Source organism: Otolemur garnettii, unplaced genomic scaffold (assembly GCF_000181295.1).
Source record: "Otolemur garnettii isolate 467f Iridium unplaced genomic scaffold, OtoGar3 scaffold00016, whole genome shotgun sequence".
Classification (NCBI taxonomy): Eukaryota; Metazoa; Chordata; class Mammalia; order Primates; family Galagidae; genus Otolemur; species Otolemur garnettii.
Genome location: NW_003852411.1, coordinates 24,704,070 through 24,721,249, shown reverse-complemented (window position 1 = coordinate 24,721,249; position 17,180 = coordinate 24,704,070). Strand labels below are relative to the sequence as shown.

At 35.2% G+C, this 17,180-nt stretch overlaps 1 protein-coding gene across 1 annotated transcript in view; it reads left to right on the top strand.

Annotated features, from left to right (window-relative positions):
* The window catches only part of POU2F1 (POU class 2 homeobox 1), a 177,214-nt gene that overhangs the window by 88,418 nt on the left and 71,616 nt on the right, over nucleotides 1-17,180 (top strand). The window contains exon 2 of the mRNA XM_023510819.1: nucleotides 11,999-12,064. Within this exon, the coding sequence (XP_023366587.1) occupies nucleotides 11,999-12,064 (66 nt within the window). The remainder of the gene's footprint in view (nucleotides 1-11,998; nucleotides 12,065-17,180) is intronic.

The window sequence follows — 17,180 nt, the reverse complement described above, 5'->3', positions numbered from 1 at the left end:
TGGAGGTTGCTGTGAGCTGTGACACTATAGCACTCTACCGAAGGTGACAGAGTGAGACTCTGTCTCTTAAAGGAAAAAAAAAATGTGTTCCACCTCCATCAGGTTAGTACAAATGCTGCAAAATCTCCATTTTTTAATGGCTGAATAGTATTCCATAGTATACATATACACAGCTTGCCAATTCCTAGGTTGAAGGGCATTTAGGCTGTTTCCACATTTTAGCAACTGTAAATTGGGCTGTGGTAAACAGCCTAGTACAAGTGTCTTTATAATAAAAGGGTTTTTTTCCTTCTGGATAGATGTGCGGTAATAGGATTGCAGGATCAAACGGGAGGTCTAGATTGAGTTCTTTGAGGATTCTCCATACTTCCTTCCAAAAAAGTTGTATTAGCTTGCAGTCCCACCAGCAGTGTAAGCGTTCCTTTCTTTCCACATCTGCGCCAGCATCTGCAGTTTTGAGATTTTGTGATATGGGCCATTCTCGCTGGAGTTAGATGGTATCTCAGGGTGATTTTAATTTGCATTTCTCTGATAATTAGGGATGATGAGCAGTTTTTCATGTTTGCTAGTCGTTCGTCTGTCTTCTTTAGTGAAGGTTCTTTTCATCTCTCTTCCCCATTGACGTATGGGATTGTCGGCTTTTTTTCGTGTGGATTAATTTAAGTTTTTTATAGATCCTAGTTATTAAGCTTTTGTCCAATTCAAAATATGCAAATATCCTTTCCCATTGGGTAGGTTGTCTATTTGCTTTTGTTGTTATCTCCTTAGCTGTACAGGAGCTTTTCAGTTTAGTTAAGTCCCATTTGTTTGTTTTTGTTGTTTTACAGTTGCCACTGAACTCTTCTTCATAAAGTCTTTCCCCAGGCCAATATCTTGCAGTGTTTTTCCTATTCTTTCTTTGAGGATTTTTATCGTTTCATGCCTTAAATTTAAGTCCTTTATCCATCTTGAGTCTATTTTTGTGAGTGGAGAAAGGTGCAGGTCCATTTTCAGTCTTTTACATGTGGATATCCAGGTCTCCCAGCATCATTTATTGAATATGGAGTCTTTCCCCTAGTGGACATTCTCGTTGGTTTATCGAAGATTAGATGGTTGTAAGTTGTTGGTTTCATTTCTGGTTTTCTATTCGATTCCAAATGTCTATGTCTCTATTTTTGTGCCAGCATCATGCTGTCTTAACTACGATGGCCTTGTTATACAGCCTAAAATCTGGCATAGTGATACCCCCCAGCTTTGTTTTTATTACTGAGAACTGCCTTAGCTATACAGGGTATTTTTCTGGTTCTACACAAAATGCAGAATCATTTTTTCCAAGTCTTGAAAATAGGATGTTGGTGTTTTAATAGGGATGGTGCTGAATCGGTAGATTGCTCTGGGAAGTATAGACATTTTAACAATGTTGATTCTTAGGGAACTTAAGGATGCAATAGAAAGTATCAACAACATATTAGATCATGCAGAAGAAAGAATCTCAGAGGTGGAAGATAAAGCTCTTAAGATAACTCAGGTAGTTAAAGAGGCAGAAAAGAAGAGGGAGAAAGCAGAATGTTCACTGACAGAATTATGGGACTCTATGAAGTATTCAAACATACAAGTTATAGGTATCCCAGAAGGGGAAGAAGAATGCCCCAGAGGAACGGAAGCTATACTAGAGAATATTATAAATGAAAATTTCCCAAATATCACCAAAGATTCTGACATCATTTGAGAGGGATATTGGTCCCCTGGTCACCTCAATTCAAATAGAGCTTCTCCAAGGCACAATGTGATGAATCTATCTAAAGTCAAGACAAAAGAAAAGATTTTGCAAGCTGCCAAGAGTAAGTGCCAACTGACTTACAGGGGCAAATCTATCAGGGTGACCGTGGACTTCTCTAATGAAACTTTTCAAGCCAGAAGGCAATGGTCACCTATCTTTAATCTACTTAAACAGAACAATTTCCAGCCCAGAATTCTGTATCCTGCTAGCTTTAAAATTGATGGAGAAATCAAATCTTTTATTGATATACAAATGCAAACATTGAGGAAATTTGCCACAACAAGACCAGCTTTACAGGAAATATTTCAACCTGTTCTACACACTGACCATCACAATGGACCTTTAGCAAAGTAAACACCCAGAAATTAAAGGACAAAGCCTAGTTTCACAATGATGCAAAAGACAAAACTAAGCAATGGACTTTCACAAAGTAAGATGAATAGAACGTTACCACACTTACCAATTATCTCAATAAATGTCAGTGGCTTGAATTCCCCACTGAAGAGGCATACATTGGCTGATTGATTAAAAAACACAAGCCATCTATTTGCTGTCTATAGGAAACGCACCTCATGTTAAAAGACAAATTAAAACTCAGAGTTAAGGGTTGGAAGTCAATTTTTCAGGCAAATGGAATTCAGAAGAAAAGAGGGGTTGCAATCTGTTTATTTTCAGATACATGTGGATTTAAAGCAGCTAAAGTCAAAAAAGACAATGATGGTCACTTCATATTGGTCAAGGGAAAAATACAACAAGAAGACATTTCAATTCTAAATATTTATGCACCCAATTTAAATGCTCCCAGATTCTTGAAACAGACCTTGCTTAGTCTGAGCAATATGATATCCTATAACACCATGATAACTGGGGACTTTAATCCCCCTCTCTCAGAGCTGGACAGATCCTCTAAACAGAAATTAAACAAAAATATTAGAGATTTAATGAGACCCTAAAACAACTGTGCTTGATAGATAGATATAGAACACTCCATCCCAAAGCTAAAGAGCGCGCATTCTTCTCATTGCCCCATAGAACATTCTCCAAAATTGAGCAAATCCTAGGACACAAAACAAACCTTGACTACCTGTATTTATATGGATGTAAAATTTTATATCTCTGATTGCTGGGTCATATGGTATGTATAAGTTTAGTTTTTTAGGACAATGTCAGATATGTTCCAGAATAGCTGTATCACTTTACATTCCCACAATGTATGAGAGATATTTGCCCAAATCTATACCAGCATTAGGTGTTTTCATTATTTTTTATTTAGCTATTCAAATAGGTGTAGAGTGATATCTCATGGTGGTCTTAATTATTTGTATTTTCCTAATGGCCGAGAATACTGAACATCTTTTTAAGTGCTATTTGTCATATATTAATATATTTTCTTCAGTGACACATCTATTCCCTTCTTTTGAATTTTTTTAAAGAAATACAAAAATTTTATTTTCTAATGGATTTTTTTTCAGGGTTGGGTTTTGAGAGTTCTTTGTTTTCTGCTATTCCTGCATGAAACACCATCTCATCCCCTGGCGCTCTGAATGCTTACTGCATAGTATGTCTTTCTATGTCTGATTCTACTGGTTGAATTGTAAAGTGATCAAGAGTCATTTATTTATTTGTGCTCCCAAGCCTGTTCATGCTAGTTGTACTACATACTTTAATTACACAATTTAAATAATTATTATATAAACCAAGTAAACACAAAAAAAGAGATGATGTTTCTGTGAAAACATGAGTTAAATGATTTGAAAAGATTTTATAAAGGTTAATTACTAAAAATTACCATTGAATTAGATGTGTTCAAAAGAGCTATAAAATATTAGGGATAAATTACTCTAAAAGAAAGAAAGAGATTATGTGCTCAGATTGCTGGTTATCTTTTTAAGTTCTTGCCTCACTTTTAAAGCATCATTTTTCAATCTGTGGTTCATAAAATTAACTAAGGGGGTTGCAGTGAGCAGTTTAAAAAAAAAAAAAATACAGTAGAACCTCCATAGCTGACTACCTCCCTACATTGACCGCCTCCTTTAGTTGATTTTGCACCACTTGTCTGCATCAGTACAGCAGGCCTAGTTCCTTATGCTGACTACCTCCGTGTGTTGACCAGTTTCTTACAGTCCCTTAGGTGATCAACTTAGGAGAGATTCTACTGTATGTTTGAACATATCATTACCTAGGAAAGAGCATTGTTTTATGGAACTTTTCTTGAGTTTTTTATATTTGTTCTATGCTTATATGTAAAATGTGGCTTTTAGTGAAAAGCTTGAGAAACTTAAGGCTTTGGGCCAGCATCAGACGAGCAGTGAATGCTTGTATATTTATAGTCTTTGGGTTAAAGTAAAATAAGCATGTGTTTTTATGATATTTAAGTTGACTTTTTGATTAATCAACCAACTACTGATCTCGGTCTCATGAGGTTAAGAGTTTCTACCTCTTTCACTTACTTCTTTCCCTCCCATGCCTCCTGCTGCTTAGAGTGTTCTAATCCATTAACACAGTAACTCTCCCTTTCTCTATATTTTCCTTGATTACCTCACCAGCATTTTGTAGTTTTCAGCATACAAATTCCATACATGTTTTGTTGGATTTAAAAATAAGTATATGAGTAAATGTGAAGGCCTAGGACATTACTTCCACACTCTCTATCACATAATAGCTGTGTGACCCTAGAGTCATTCTCCAGGCTTCAGTTTATGTTTTATGAAAGAAGGCCATCCTTCAGATGTCTTGTTATTTGCTCTTGTTTACAAGCCAGATTGGTAAAGTACATTTCTTTCTTGGTATCTGCCCATCTAGACTTTTATTAAGTGGCATAAATTACATTTTATGGTATTTTTTAAAAACTTTTTTAAAGTACTGAGAGTCCCACACTAACTTAAAGGGTGTTATCACATACACTGTGACATAGTGCACAAGAATGGTGCACTGCCAGTCACTTGGTTCTGAGTCTAAAGTTTTCAACTCTTGGAATGTTTTTTTATATTTGGGCATTATTAGGTGAATTATCTTTAGCTGTACGTGGATGATGGGTTTTATGGATGAGTTATGGTACATAATGATTTATAGTTTTTGAGATCCTAAGTACTTTTGTTACTGAACATTGACTGAAGCAATGTTATGAAGTATTTTCTGTACACAAGTAGGACATGAAAAAAATTTAAGTAGCTTTTGAAGAGATGAAAATTAAAAAGGATAATAGAGTACAATTGAGATTGCTTGGGGTGAAACCCAGTGGACTTAGGAGACAAAAAGGAGATGACAGGAAATAGTTGTTGAATCAGAGATATTCTACCCATTTGACTAGTTACGTGGGTCAATATGAAAGTCACTATGGTCTGTTATTTCACTTCCAAGAGACACAGTTGACAACGTCCTTTCTGATTCACCATGCAAGTTTTAACTTGCTCAGTTTATCAGTGTTGCTGGGAGGACTTCATTTGTTTCTTTCTGTGCAGATTTTATATTTCTTGATTTTCATGTATGTCAGAACTTTCTTAATGACTCAGGTATATGTGTACAGTCCATACAGAATAATGTGTACAAATGGCTGTTCATATGGAAGGTGCCCAGGTTGGGTGTTAACGATTTAGTAAGATGGAGTACAAGCTGACCTCAATTCACTCACACAGAAAAGATGTGTCTTAAAATGCCAGTTTATAATTCACTTGTCATTGCCCTCAATTTCATTTCTAATGGGAATTAGATGAGCCTATAAGATCATGACTAAAAAATTATTTTAACATTAAAACTGTTAGTCTGTGAATTCTAGGTCATGGGAGAGTGTCCCCCCACCTCCCCTTTTTAGGAAAAAAAAGGCTAAATTTTAGAAATACATAAATTTGAACTTTGCTTTTTTTTTTTTTCTTTTTGTAGTTTTTGGCTGGGACGGGGTTTGAACCCACCACCTCCGGCAGGTGGGGCTGGTGCCCTACCCTTTTGAGCCACAGGCACTGACCTGAACTTTGCTTTTTTTATACTTCCATATGTTACTATTTCCTATTCTTTCTACCTTTTATGAACCTTGAGCCTCTACTGCTACACTCTGTAATCCATGTGATCTAAACAACGTTACTTTATTAGAGCATTTATTGTCTGCTTCTTCAATGAAAACAACCTTCCCTCACTGATCAATGCCTAAACTACAAATTAAATGAAAACAATTAGATTGGATTAATTTATGCCAAAGTGTGAATGACTGATAATCCCACAGACTTCTTGGAAATGGTTTTCTTTTTAAAAACTGGTGTTCTTTTTAAGTTTTAATCTAAAGAATCTAAATGATTCTTTGCTTATATTTCAGACAGAAAACCAAATGAGGTAAACATTTGAGACTTTGGGGCAAGGGCTGTTTTCTTCTTTTGGATGTGTTGGAGAGTACAGGGGAGAAACTTGTGGGCATTTCTCTGGCAATCTGTAGAGGCCCAAGACAACCTTCCAGTATTTAAAGCTAACCTCTAGAAAGGGCAGAAAGAGTAGCAGAAAGGGATTTTTCTTATCTTTCTGTTGTAGCAAAGTCATTTGTCTGGGTGAGCTTTGTGGTGGAGGGCAAGAGGGTCTCTTTTAGATAGTAGCCTGTATTCATTGGTGAGCTCCAGCCTCCCTGCTGCGCAGAGGCTGTGTGGACTCTCCTTGGCCTGAGGGAGAGAAATTATGCTATATTATATTATACTACCAAACTGTTCCCCCATGGGGTACCTACCAGCAAATATTTCTCAGGTGGCAGCGATGGGCCAGAGCTCCAAATCATCCTCAGCTGATACATGAAAGATCAAACTAGCATTAAAGCACAACGAGGCAGATGATAGGGTGCGGAGATATACTGTAATAAATGCAGGCAATAAAGTTAAAGTTAAATATTTCAAAATATTGACATCTACTACAGTCTAGTCACATTCACCCTTGCTTTTCATCTTTTCCCACCAAACACATTCTACCTTAAGAACTCATTTAAAATTTATGTTCTCTTATTAATATAGTCTTACTTATTTTAATACAAAATGGTGTGAATTATTATTAAATAAAATTGGTGCTCTCCAAAGATGGACCATGTTTTTCTGGTGACTTGATGTCTCCCCTGGCACACCTGCCTCACACTTCAGTCTGTACTCTAATAATTGGAGAAGCACATACACATTTATCTCACAGCAAGGTCATGAAAGGGATATTGTCATCATTTAACAGATGAGAAAATTAGTATAGGGAAGAAACTACTAAATGGCACTAAGTTTCTCCTCCATATTCTCCCCTCACAAACATTTTGTGGTTGTATAAAACAGAAAGACTAGCAATATGAATAGAATGCTGATTTAAAAGTTAGGAAAGGTTTTAGTCCTCTAAGTGACTTGTAAGAAAATGTTTTTAAAGGCTCCTTATGAAAATCTTGTCTTTCATTTCTTCATATATATTGTTGATTTAATTTCAACCTTAATGTTGGGAAAAGGTGCCTGTGTATTTTTAAAATCAGACATTTGACACACTTGATGACTTGTTCTAACTCAAAGCAGTTATTAATAGGAGGGCACCCCTGAGAACGCTCAAGTCTAGTGCACTCCTGTGTATCTGTATACAGCTAACTTTAAACACAGTGTCTTTGCCACTAATTACTGATCTCCTTTCTATACTGAAAAAAAAGCCATTTCATTCTGCTGCCTTAGTCACTCATCCACCCCCCACAAGTCTCTAAATTTGTAACTCATCCATAATGCATAGTAATAGCTGAGAGCTCAGGTTTTAAATCGTGACTCCAGATTACTAGTGTGATGTTGAGTAATGTGCTTTTAGTTCTCCATGCCTCAGTTTCCCTATTAAATAAACCTCCTGAATTATCTATGATGAATGGGAGATAATGTCATCGTATTATAATGCCTGAAAAGTTTTGACTTGATAATTTGCCTTGTAAATTCACTGTAACTTGAATAAACATATTATTTAATAAAGATTTTGTGTGGGTAGGTATGTCCATTAAGAGAAATGTACTTAATTTACTAAATCATTCCACAGTTTATGTGACACATTATTTGATGATAAAGATTCTAAGTAACAAAACTCTCCTTTCTACTTGAGATTGGTTTGTATGGAGAAAAAATACTATATAATAGGTGGCATTCAACTAATCTACTGTGTTACTTTGACAATATAACAAGATTTATAGTTAATGAATTTCCATACTCTTGAAGATACTTTTATATACCTTGCACCATTTCTGAATTTATGGTTGCCTGTTTTAAAGTAGCACTCCCTTCAGAGAGTGTGGTAACAATCGGAAAATTCCCTATCAGTAGACCAGCATCATCTTGACAGCTCTGTGTTCTGCTTCCACCTTGCTAATTGTTTCCTTGGGATTATTTGGATTGTGTAGAAAGCTTTTGCAAATCCTCTTATTACTGAAGTCATTGTTGCCAGCAGGAATAAGATTAAAGGTGCTTAAGTCTGTAGAGTTGTTTCTAATTTGTACGTGTCATTTCAGTGGCATTTTTACAGAACTCTGTCTCCTGTCCCTCCCTTCTCCCCTGGTACTATCTTAAGTTAGGTCCTAGAAGCCAGGCCATTGGAAGAAATCTCATTTTATCCTCCTAATTATTATGCTGGCACTCAGGAGATAATTTTTCCCTTCATGCACTGCCAATTAATATGCAAATGGACTGATAAATATTTATGCATGATTTAAATTATGCAGGGAGTGCTTTCAGTGTATTCTGTAAATGAATTGTTCGTGGACTTCAAAGTGCTGGCTGCAGTGCTAACGAGGAGAGATTTGCATAAGGCCCTAATCACGCGCATACTGATTAAGCTTCATTATGGAAACTGCCAGCTGCAATCTTTGTTTCTATTTTATTACAAAAAGGGGAACTTTTCATGCTTCAGTTGCCTTGATAATGTCAGTTCTTGCTGGTAGGAGAGACTAAAACTCCTCTGAGCAACTGAAGTTTCCTTATTCAGTTGAAGATTGCTATGGTGTAACTGAAGAAGTTGTATTTTGCTTCTCCCCTTAATCACTACCCCCAACCCCACCCTTATTCTGTTAAGAACATAGATTTGTTAGAAATAATAGTACCTTCTTTCCCCCATCCCAAACTGCTACCTGTTTTCTTCCTTGTTTGGACTATCTGCACCTCTAGAAGATTTCACAGCAATGCTGGACTGCAGTGACTATGTTCTAGGTGGGTACCAGCACAGTTCTTTTCTTACAGGCTTTAATATGGAAATAGCATGTGTGGGGTTGACTATGCATAAATGCTTAATCACTTATGCAACCAGTGCAGGGGAGGGGGAGAGCTGGGTTGAGCTGGGAAGGAGGAAAGGATTTGCAAAACACAAGCATACTTGAATTTGTAGTAGGTCCCTCCCTGTGACTAGCTTTTCTTGTTCAGAGGATTGGGTATTTTCAGTAACTAGCATGGATTTAGAATTCAGCTTGAGTGAAGGATAGTTTTGATTTTTGGAAATTTTTATTGAGAGCATGTCATGTAGTTCTAAAAACATTTTAAATCTAAAACAAGGTATAAACTGTACTTACATATTAATAAAATTAATCAAAATGTTTTTCATACCTAATGAGAATGTCTTATACAAAATACACACATGCTTAGTAAAAAAATAAGGTGGAGTCACGGTGCAGAATTGTTTCCATAAATATTAATGCAGAGTGTAATTGTACTGGTTACTGCAGTAGATGTGTTGATCACTTTTCCAATTTTTGAAACTATTACCTGTAGAAAACTATAGTTTTAAATGTTAGAAAGACCTTTTAACTATATAAACCATCTTTGGTGATTAAGATTTAAAAGAGATTGAGGTGCGTTGGTTTTTAGACAACTGATGGTTAATGGTGGCCGTATTATTTTGTGGAGTGTTATATGTTTATGTGCAGTTATTAAAACCCTGGAAGGCTAGGTGATAAACTCTAGGACTTAGATATCTTACCTTTAAAACTTTTGCAAGAGACCTTTTTTCTGTATGTTATTTTCCCCACTTAAAAATTGAGTCTTTTCCTATCACCTGGAATAAAGTAAAATGGTATTTCTGAAAATGTTTGAATTATTATGCAAAGGTATGGCCTAAACCCAAGGTAGTATAAGTATTTGTCTAGCGAGGTAAAAGCCACTATGTAATGAGTGAGTGACACAAGCAACAAATTTATGCCAAGAATTCAATTAATTGGCAATTTGTAAACTGTATTAGAGTCATTACATACAGTTAGCTCGGTGACATAGACTTATATTTTTTGTATTGATCAAAGAGAGAGAATACTCTAAATATCATAAAAGAGTTTACCTATATTTACTCTTTTACATTTGCTAAGTTGGGAGCTCAAGAAAAGAAAGAAAAGTGTGTGTATCTTTTTGAAATATTTTTAGAATTTTTTTAGAATTAGAAATTATATCTATTATTTTCAGTTAATGGTATATATAGTTTAAACAGTCTCCCCATTGTACAGTTAATAAGAATTTTATTCTTTTATTCTTTTTTGTGTGAAGTAATTTTGTTAAATGCCTTTGAAGCTCTTGACAATTCAATGAAAGATTATGAGAAGAGTCACATAAAATACCTGTGTTGTAATTTATAGATGATGATTAGGATACGAATTGTACAAGCTCAGGCTCCTGACTTGTTAAGGAATTATGCTGGCTTCCTTTGTGTCTGTGATATCCGTGTATGTGGGAAAACGTTATCCTTTTTATGAAGCTAACTGATTCATCCTTTTTTCCACTTTAAAATTCCTTTTAAAGGAAGCATTGAATAGTGTATATGATTGTGTTACATTTATTGTGATCTTTGTTGGCTTTCATAAGTTAAGTCATTCAGAAAGCTGCTTTTCACTAAGTTGTACACCTGTTCCTTTCAAACCTTAGTATGCTTTCAGATGATACTTAAGTTTTTCTGAACAGTAGGGGTGAAGGAAGTTGCAGAAGCCCTCATTTATGACCACAGACATATGAATTTTAACCCTTGGATCATCTGAAGAACAAACCAGAGATACACGGAGGTACTTAAGCCCAAAAAACAAGCATCAGTTACAAACATTTACTATACTAGAGAAGATAGGTTGGAAATAAAATTTATGAGAAGAGGACTCCAGATTAGTTTCTCATCCCTTATGCATGTGGATAATGCAACTGTGGACAACATAGTTGGGACTACTGTCTGATGATTGTTTTGATTTCCTAGTTAGTTGATTAAGCAAAGGACAAAACATGTTCTTTGGTCAAAAAAAACCAAATGATAGTTTTAAATATTTGTTCTCCTTTAGTGACTATAGTTAAATGGTTTTTAACTCAGTGGGAGGGAAACAGGAACTCCTGTGATAGTAAACTAGTTTGATTATAAATATTCTAAGTTTGAGTTTGCAGTAGATGTAGAATAAAATGTATGTTGAGATGTATTCAGTTTTTTACCCTTTCAGACAGGTAACAGAAGAATAGAGTTGTTCTTGTCACTTCTCTTTCCTTTCTTCTGAGATACCTATTGCTTGATGAAAACTTTTTACTGTGGAAACAAACTTTCATTTAATAGGTACTCTGGAAAAAATAAACCCAAATTAGCAGGCTCATTGAGGATATTGAAGTAGTAAAATTTTTAAGTGGGTGTGGTTGATTAGATTTTGAAATTACTATATATATTTCTTATGGCTCTGACACAGCTTATATTGGTTATGATTGAGGTATGAATTTGACATATTCTTTCCTTGTTTCTAGTTTGGTTGGGGAAGGGAATAAATGTGGAGGTATTTTTCTTAGACATGTTTTCTGTGGTCTGTTAGGTTGAGCTATCTCTTCTACTGTCAAGATTAGCAATAGATTGTTTTGGTTATCTTTGCTTATAAAGTTATAATAAGATAATTTTAATTGGGAATTTTTTTTTTTAACTTTTTGAGTAGTTTCTTCTTACTCCCAGTTTTATTTCTTTAGCATTTTATCCTTAATGGTAAAGCATTTACTTCTATTACATATTAGACTCTCTAATATAAGACTTTTCAGAGTGGGATCTATTGCTTTTCTTAGAAGAACCCTCAAATTCTTTAGAAAGAATTATTTATGGATCCCTTCAGGGGCTAAGGAATCCTGGATTTCCTTCAGATAACCTTTTATTACAATTTCTGATGCTTTAGCCTGACATGTATTCACTGTGTCTCCTTGTCTATAAGGTTAGTTAACCCTTTCCTCTGCCATGATTTGCTTCTTTAATCCCATCTCAAACTTTTAAAATTTTACTTTCACTTCTGGTTTATTGCAGACTCAAGAATGAACAATCCGTCAGAATCCAGTAAACCATCTATGGAGAGTGGAGATGGCAACACGGGTAAGAGATAGTTCTCTTATCTAGCTTTTAATTAGATCTGGTTTCTACTAGAGCCAAAAGAAGACACTTCCCACTACTAGAACTTGTGTTTGGCAAATACAGACTAATTTGAGTACTGAGTTATTAAATATGATTTAGTACTTGCAGGAACCAGGATTATGTTTGTTTAAGATTATCTACTTTTCTTTGCAGATTGCTTCATCTTTTTGCTTTCATCTATCAGAGAAACAACAGGTAGTTCCAAGAATTATCCTTTGACTCAGATAGTTCTGGGTATAAATTAGATTTGCCACTTACAAGCTATGTGACTTTAGGCAGTTTCTCCAGTTTTTTTGAGGCATAATTTATTCAGTTACAAAATGGGGATAAAATATTTCAGAGGTCATTGTGAGTATTAAGGAGATAATTTATGTGAAAAGCAAAGCAAAGTGCCAGCAGCACAGTAACCATTCAGTAAAATGTAGCTCTTATTATAGGTGTTAATCAAAATACTATATTTTATCTAGTATAGATTTGATATAAATTGTATTAAAGTTATGATAGTGTCAGTGGGTAGTTATAAAGATATATATGCTTTTATTTGGTAAGTTTTTTAAAAATTACCCTTGATTAAAACTTTTATCACAAGAAAATTAATTATCATGTAAATAGGAATACTGAGGCCCCATGAAAGAAAGGTAAATCTAAAAGGATAGATTGTATCTACAGTCTATACTCTTAATTCAATGTATTGCTTAGAGGACTTTTGACTGTGTGCCTTTATTATCTGCCAGAGATGGTAGGGGACTTCCCCAGTTTCTGATAACAGCCAAAATAAAATTCTAAACCAAATGAGAAGAGAATTATGGGCAAGGATGCACAGAAAGTAACTGTTCCTAATGTAAACTAGTTTTTTCACTCTCAGGGTTCTCTCTTTGGCCATCATTTTGTAAAATGCCTAACTCTGTGAGGTGGTAAGAGTCAGAGGCACTTTTGGAGTCTATCTTTGTTTTCTACTTCTATTGGCCATAAAACCTTTAATTTCCTACCTACATGTCTTCCTTTGTAAATTGTCCTATATCTGGAGATGCTTATATTTAACTTTTAATTTCTTTTTAATATCTGAAATGTCTCTAACTCTTTATGTGAAACTCATCTGTGGAGTTTTCATGTTCATCCCTGTTGCATTTAATGTATTTCTTTCTTTTCTTTTCTTGTCTTTTTTTTTTTTTTTTTTTTTTTTTTGAGTCAGAATCTCACTCTGTTGCCCTGGGTAGAGTGCTGTAGCATCATAGCTCACAGTAACCTCAAGAGTTCCTCTTGACTAAGCCTCCTGAGTAGATGGGACTACAGGCACCTGCCACAGTGCTCAGCTAATTTTTTTCTATTTTTAGTAGAGATGAGGTTTCGCTCTTGCTCAGGCTGGTCTTGAACTCCTGAGCTCAAGGGCTCCTGGCACTTTGGCCTCCCAGAATGCTAGGATTATAGGCATGAGCCACCACGCCTGACCTGTTTAACATGGTTTGTGTTACTCTAACTAAAGCTAACCAAGTAGACTACTGTAGTATCTTCTTTGAAGGGGAGAATAGCACTACATTGTGCCGGAATTGTCAGCCACAGTCTTCCTTTCTGATATTTCTCTGTCCTCTGTTTGAGCCCTCCTTCCTTTATTTTGTAGCACTGGTTTCTATGCCAATGCAGGTGCTTTGGCCACCTAGCTTATGGTGGGACTTGTTTTCAGAGAAAAGCAGAGCAGTAGATTCCATTAAGAGGCTGAGGAGAGTGGGCAGGACACCTCTGCCTAAAGGACACCTTCAAAGAAGCATATTTTTCTCTCTAAGGGAGGAGAAACCGGTTCACTGAATGATTGGAGAACACTGAAACTATCTACTGCATTACACTCAAGGAATCCCCATATTTTAATATCACTATTCTAACAGCAATTTCAGTAGTGACCACTTACTGAGCATCTGTAACATTTAATAAAACTCCTATGACATGTTTTTAAAAATCTTAAGCTCTATATGCATTACCTGATTTCAATTTAAGGTCTTATGACAAGTCAGATATTATTTTATGGAATAGGGAATCGAGGCACAAAACCAGCCAGGAAATAAAAACAGTTTTAAGATTTGCAGCCTATTTTATCCCATGAACTGAAACAAAATTGAAAATTTAAGCAGCATTTCATATGTATTCACATCTACATAAGAATAATTCTGGCTGGAGCACTTGTTAAAAGTCTTGTGACTTTCTTGCCCCATTTTAATATGAAATGCATGGCACATTCATTCCCACCACAGAACTGAGCAGTATCAATTTAGATTTTTTAGCTTTTAGAAAATTTGTGGTTTTCTGAAATTGCAATTTTGTGGGTAGACTCTAGCACTTTTCTTAGACTTCTTTACTTCCATCACCACCAATAGCGATTGTCTCTTCCCTACAAAAAGGGAAAAATTGTATTGCTTTCTTATAAGGGTTACTGCTAATGGAATGGGTACTTAATACATTGCAGCTGCATGAAATGTGAACTGATCACAGGTCCTCACTCTGAAGTGTAGCCTCTCACTTCCTGTTTATCTACTGTAGCATTTGTTGCTTTAGTAAAATTACAAATTGCTTCCTTTTTATGGACCTTTACATTTACTTTAGAATAATAGAAACTGTGAAGTCTCGTTAAAGATCTGTCATAATAATTCTAGCATCTTCCAGTGATGTCAGTTTGTTAGGTTAGGAATATAGAAAAATATTTGAATTCCAGTTTGCATAATAATATATTAGATATAAAATTCAATTTATGTAGACATAAATGATGCTATGCTTACAAGTTAATTTTATTTAAAAATATAACAAATGCTGGCTTGGTGCCTATAGCTCAGTGGTTAGGGTGTAGGCCATACTGGGTCTGGCGAGTTTGAACCAGCCCAGGCCTGCTAAACAACAATAACAACTACAACAAAAAAATAGCCGGGCCTTGTGGTGGGTGCCTGTTGTTGAGAGCTGTGATGCCCGGCACTCTACCAAGGGTGCCATAATGAGACTCTGTCTCTCAATAAATAAATAAATAAATAAATAAATAAAATAAAAAATATGACAAATGAATCTACATATTATCCAGGTGTCTGTTAGTTTGTTAGTAGTTTATAAAAAAGAAGTAAAAATTTTGAAGGGAAAGAACCCATAGCATTTTAATGAAACCAAAGTCTCACATTTTCTAGATTCAGAATACTTTTATGTAGATCATTTTTCCTGAAATGTTTATGATTGTAATACTTTTAATTTGTGAAATTTTATGGAGAATGGTATTTTAAAGTTATTTGATTGTATTGATGTGTTAACTTCTTTGTCTTTCGTCTGCCAGGGTGATTTATTTGAGAAGCACACCTGATAGTTTAGTTTTGTGAAAGAGCCCTTATAATATGATGTTCTTAGATAATCTATAGCTTAAGTTTATTTATTCAATAAATGCCTGTTCTATATGTAAAATATTACAGTTGGTGTTGTTAGAAGATAAAGTGCAAGTAGGTGAGATACTCTGAGTCTTCAAGGAGTTAACAATTCACTAAGAGATAAATATACAAATAACTGATTTTGGATAGACTGTGGTAAGTCTAATTCAAGAGGGATATAGAAGAGGGCCACAGTAGAATTAAGAAGGTATTTTCTTTTTTTTTAGGAAATTCTAAGTATGTTTGTAGACCAGGCAGAAGGAATCATCAGAAAGGACGAGAGAGAAGAAAAAAAATAACAGGTGGAACCAGGTAGAGGTGAAGGACTAGGATCAAAAGTGCAGAATGCAGAATGAAGGGTTAACTTTGAAAATGAGAAAGATACACCACTTTTTCTAAAATTTGGGAGAAGTAAAGATTAAACAATGACAGGAAAATTGAGGTGGAAAGGAGAAACAAAACTGAGAATAATTCATAATTGCCTCATTTTTCTCATTAAAGTAATTGAGAGGTGATCCTCTGAGAGGACGGCAAGAATAATAGTAATACTGGTAACAACAGCTACTATTCAAATTGAAACAAAGTCTCACTCTGTGTAGAGTGCCCTGGCATCATTGTAGCTCACAGAAATCTCAGACTTCAGGGCTCAAGTGATCCTCTTGCCTCAGCCTCCTGAGTAGCTGAGACTACAGGCACCTGCCACAATGCCCTGCTAGTTTTTCTATTTTTAGCAGAAACAGGGTCTTGCTCTTGCTCAGGCTGGTCTCCAACTTCTGAGTTCAAGCAGTCCACCTACCTGAGCCTTCCAGAGTGCTAGGATTACAGGTGTGAGCCAGTGTGCCCTGTCTCAGTTTTTAAATTCTTAACTATAGGTGTATGGCTAGCCACTTAGTTATATATACTTTGTGTCATAATTGTTAAAATACTCCTATAAGGTAAGTAAGTGTATGCCTGTGTTACTCATAAGGAAACTAAATTCATAATGGTTTAGCAATTTATGATTCAAAGACCATGAGCCTTTCATACTGCCTTGCTAGGAGAAAATCAGATGAAATGGGTTTGGGAATGAGACTAGAGTGAATGAATGTTGACATAGTTACTATTAAGGAATTGATTGAAATAGATAAATAAAAAGGAGAGAAGATTGAATGAAATGGGTTCAGGGATGTGAGTAGAGTGAATGAGTTTTGACCCAGTTACCTTAAAGGAATTGATTGAAATAAAAAAGATTGATAAGCCTGTTGAGAGTCAGGCTCAGATAAAAGAAAATAGATATATAGTTTATCTAATCAACATAGTTATATGGTTGACCTTTGAACAATATGGATTTGAGCTGTGTAGGCCTATTTATGGCCTATTTTTTTTTTCAATAAATATATTGGAAAAATTTTTGGAGATTTGTAACAATTTGAAAAAACCTAAGATTAACTGTATAGCCTAGAAATATTGGATACATTTAAAAGTTAGCATGTCATGAATGCATAAATTATATGAACATACTAGTCTATGCTAACATTTACTACTAGAAAATCTCAGCTCTATTATGAAAAGTTTTAAACTTATGCAGACAAACTTAGACTGTACTTGGTACCATTCACAGCAGAAATATAAACAAACTTAAATACACAGTACTAAATCATGACTGCATAAAATTAACTATAGTATCTACTGTGCTCCTTGCTCCTCCT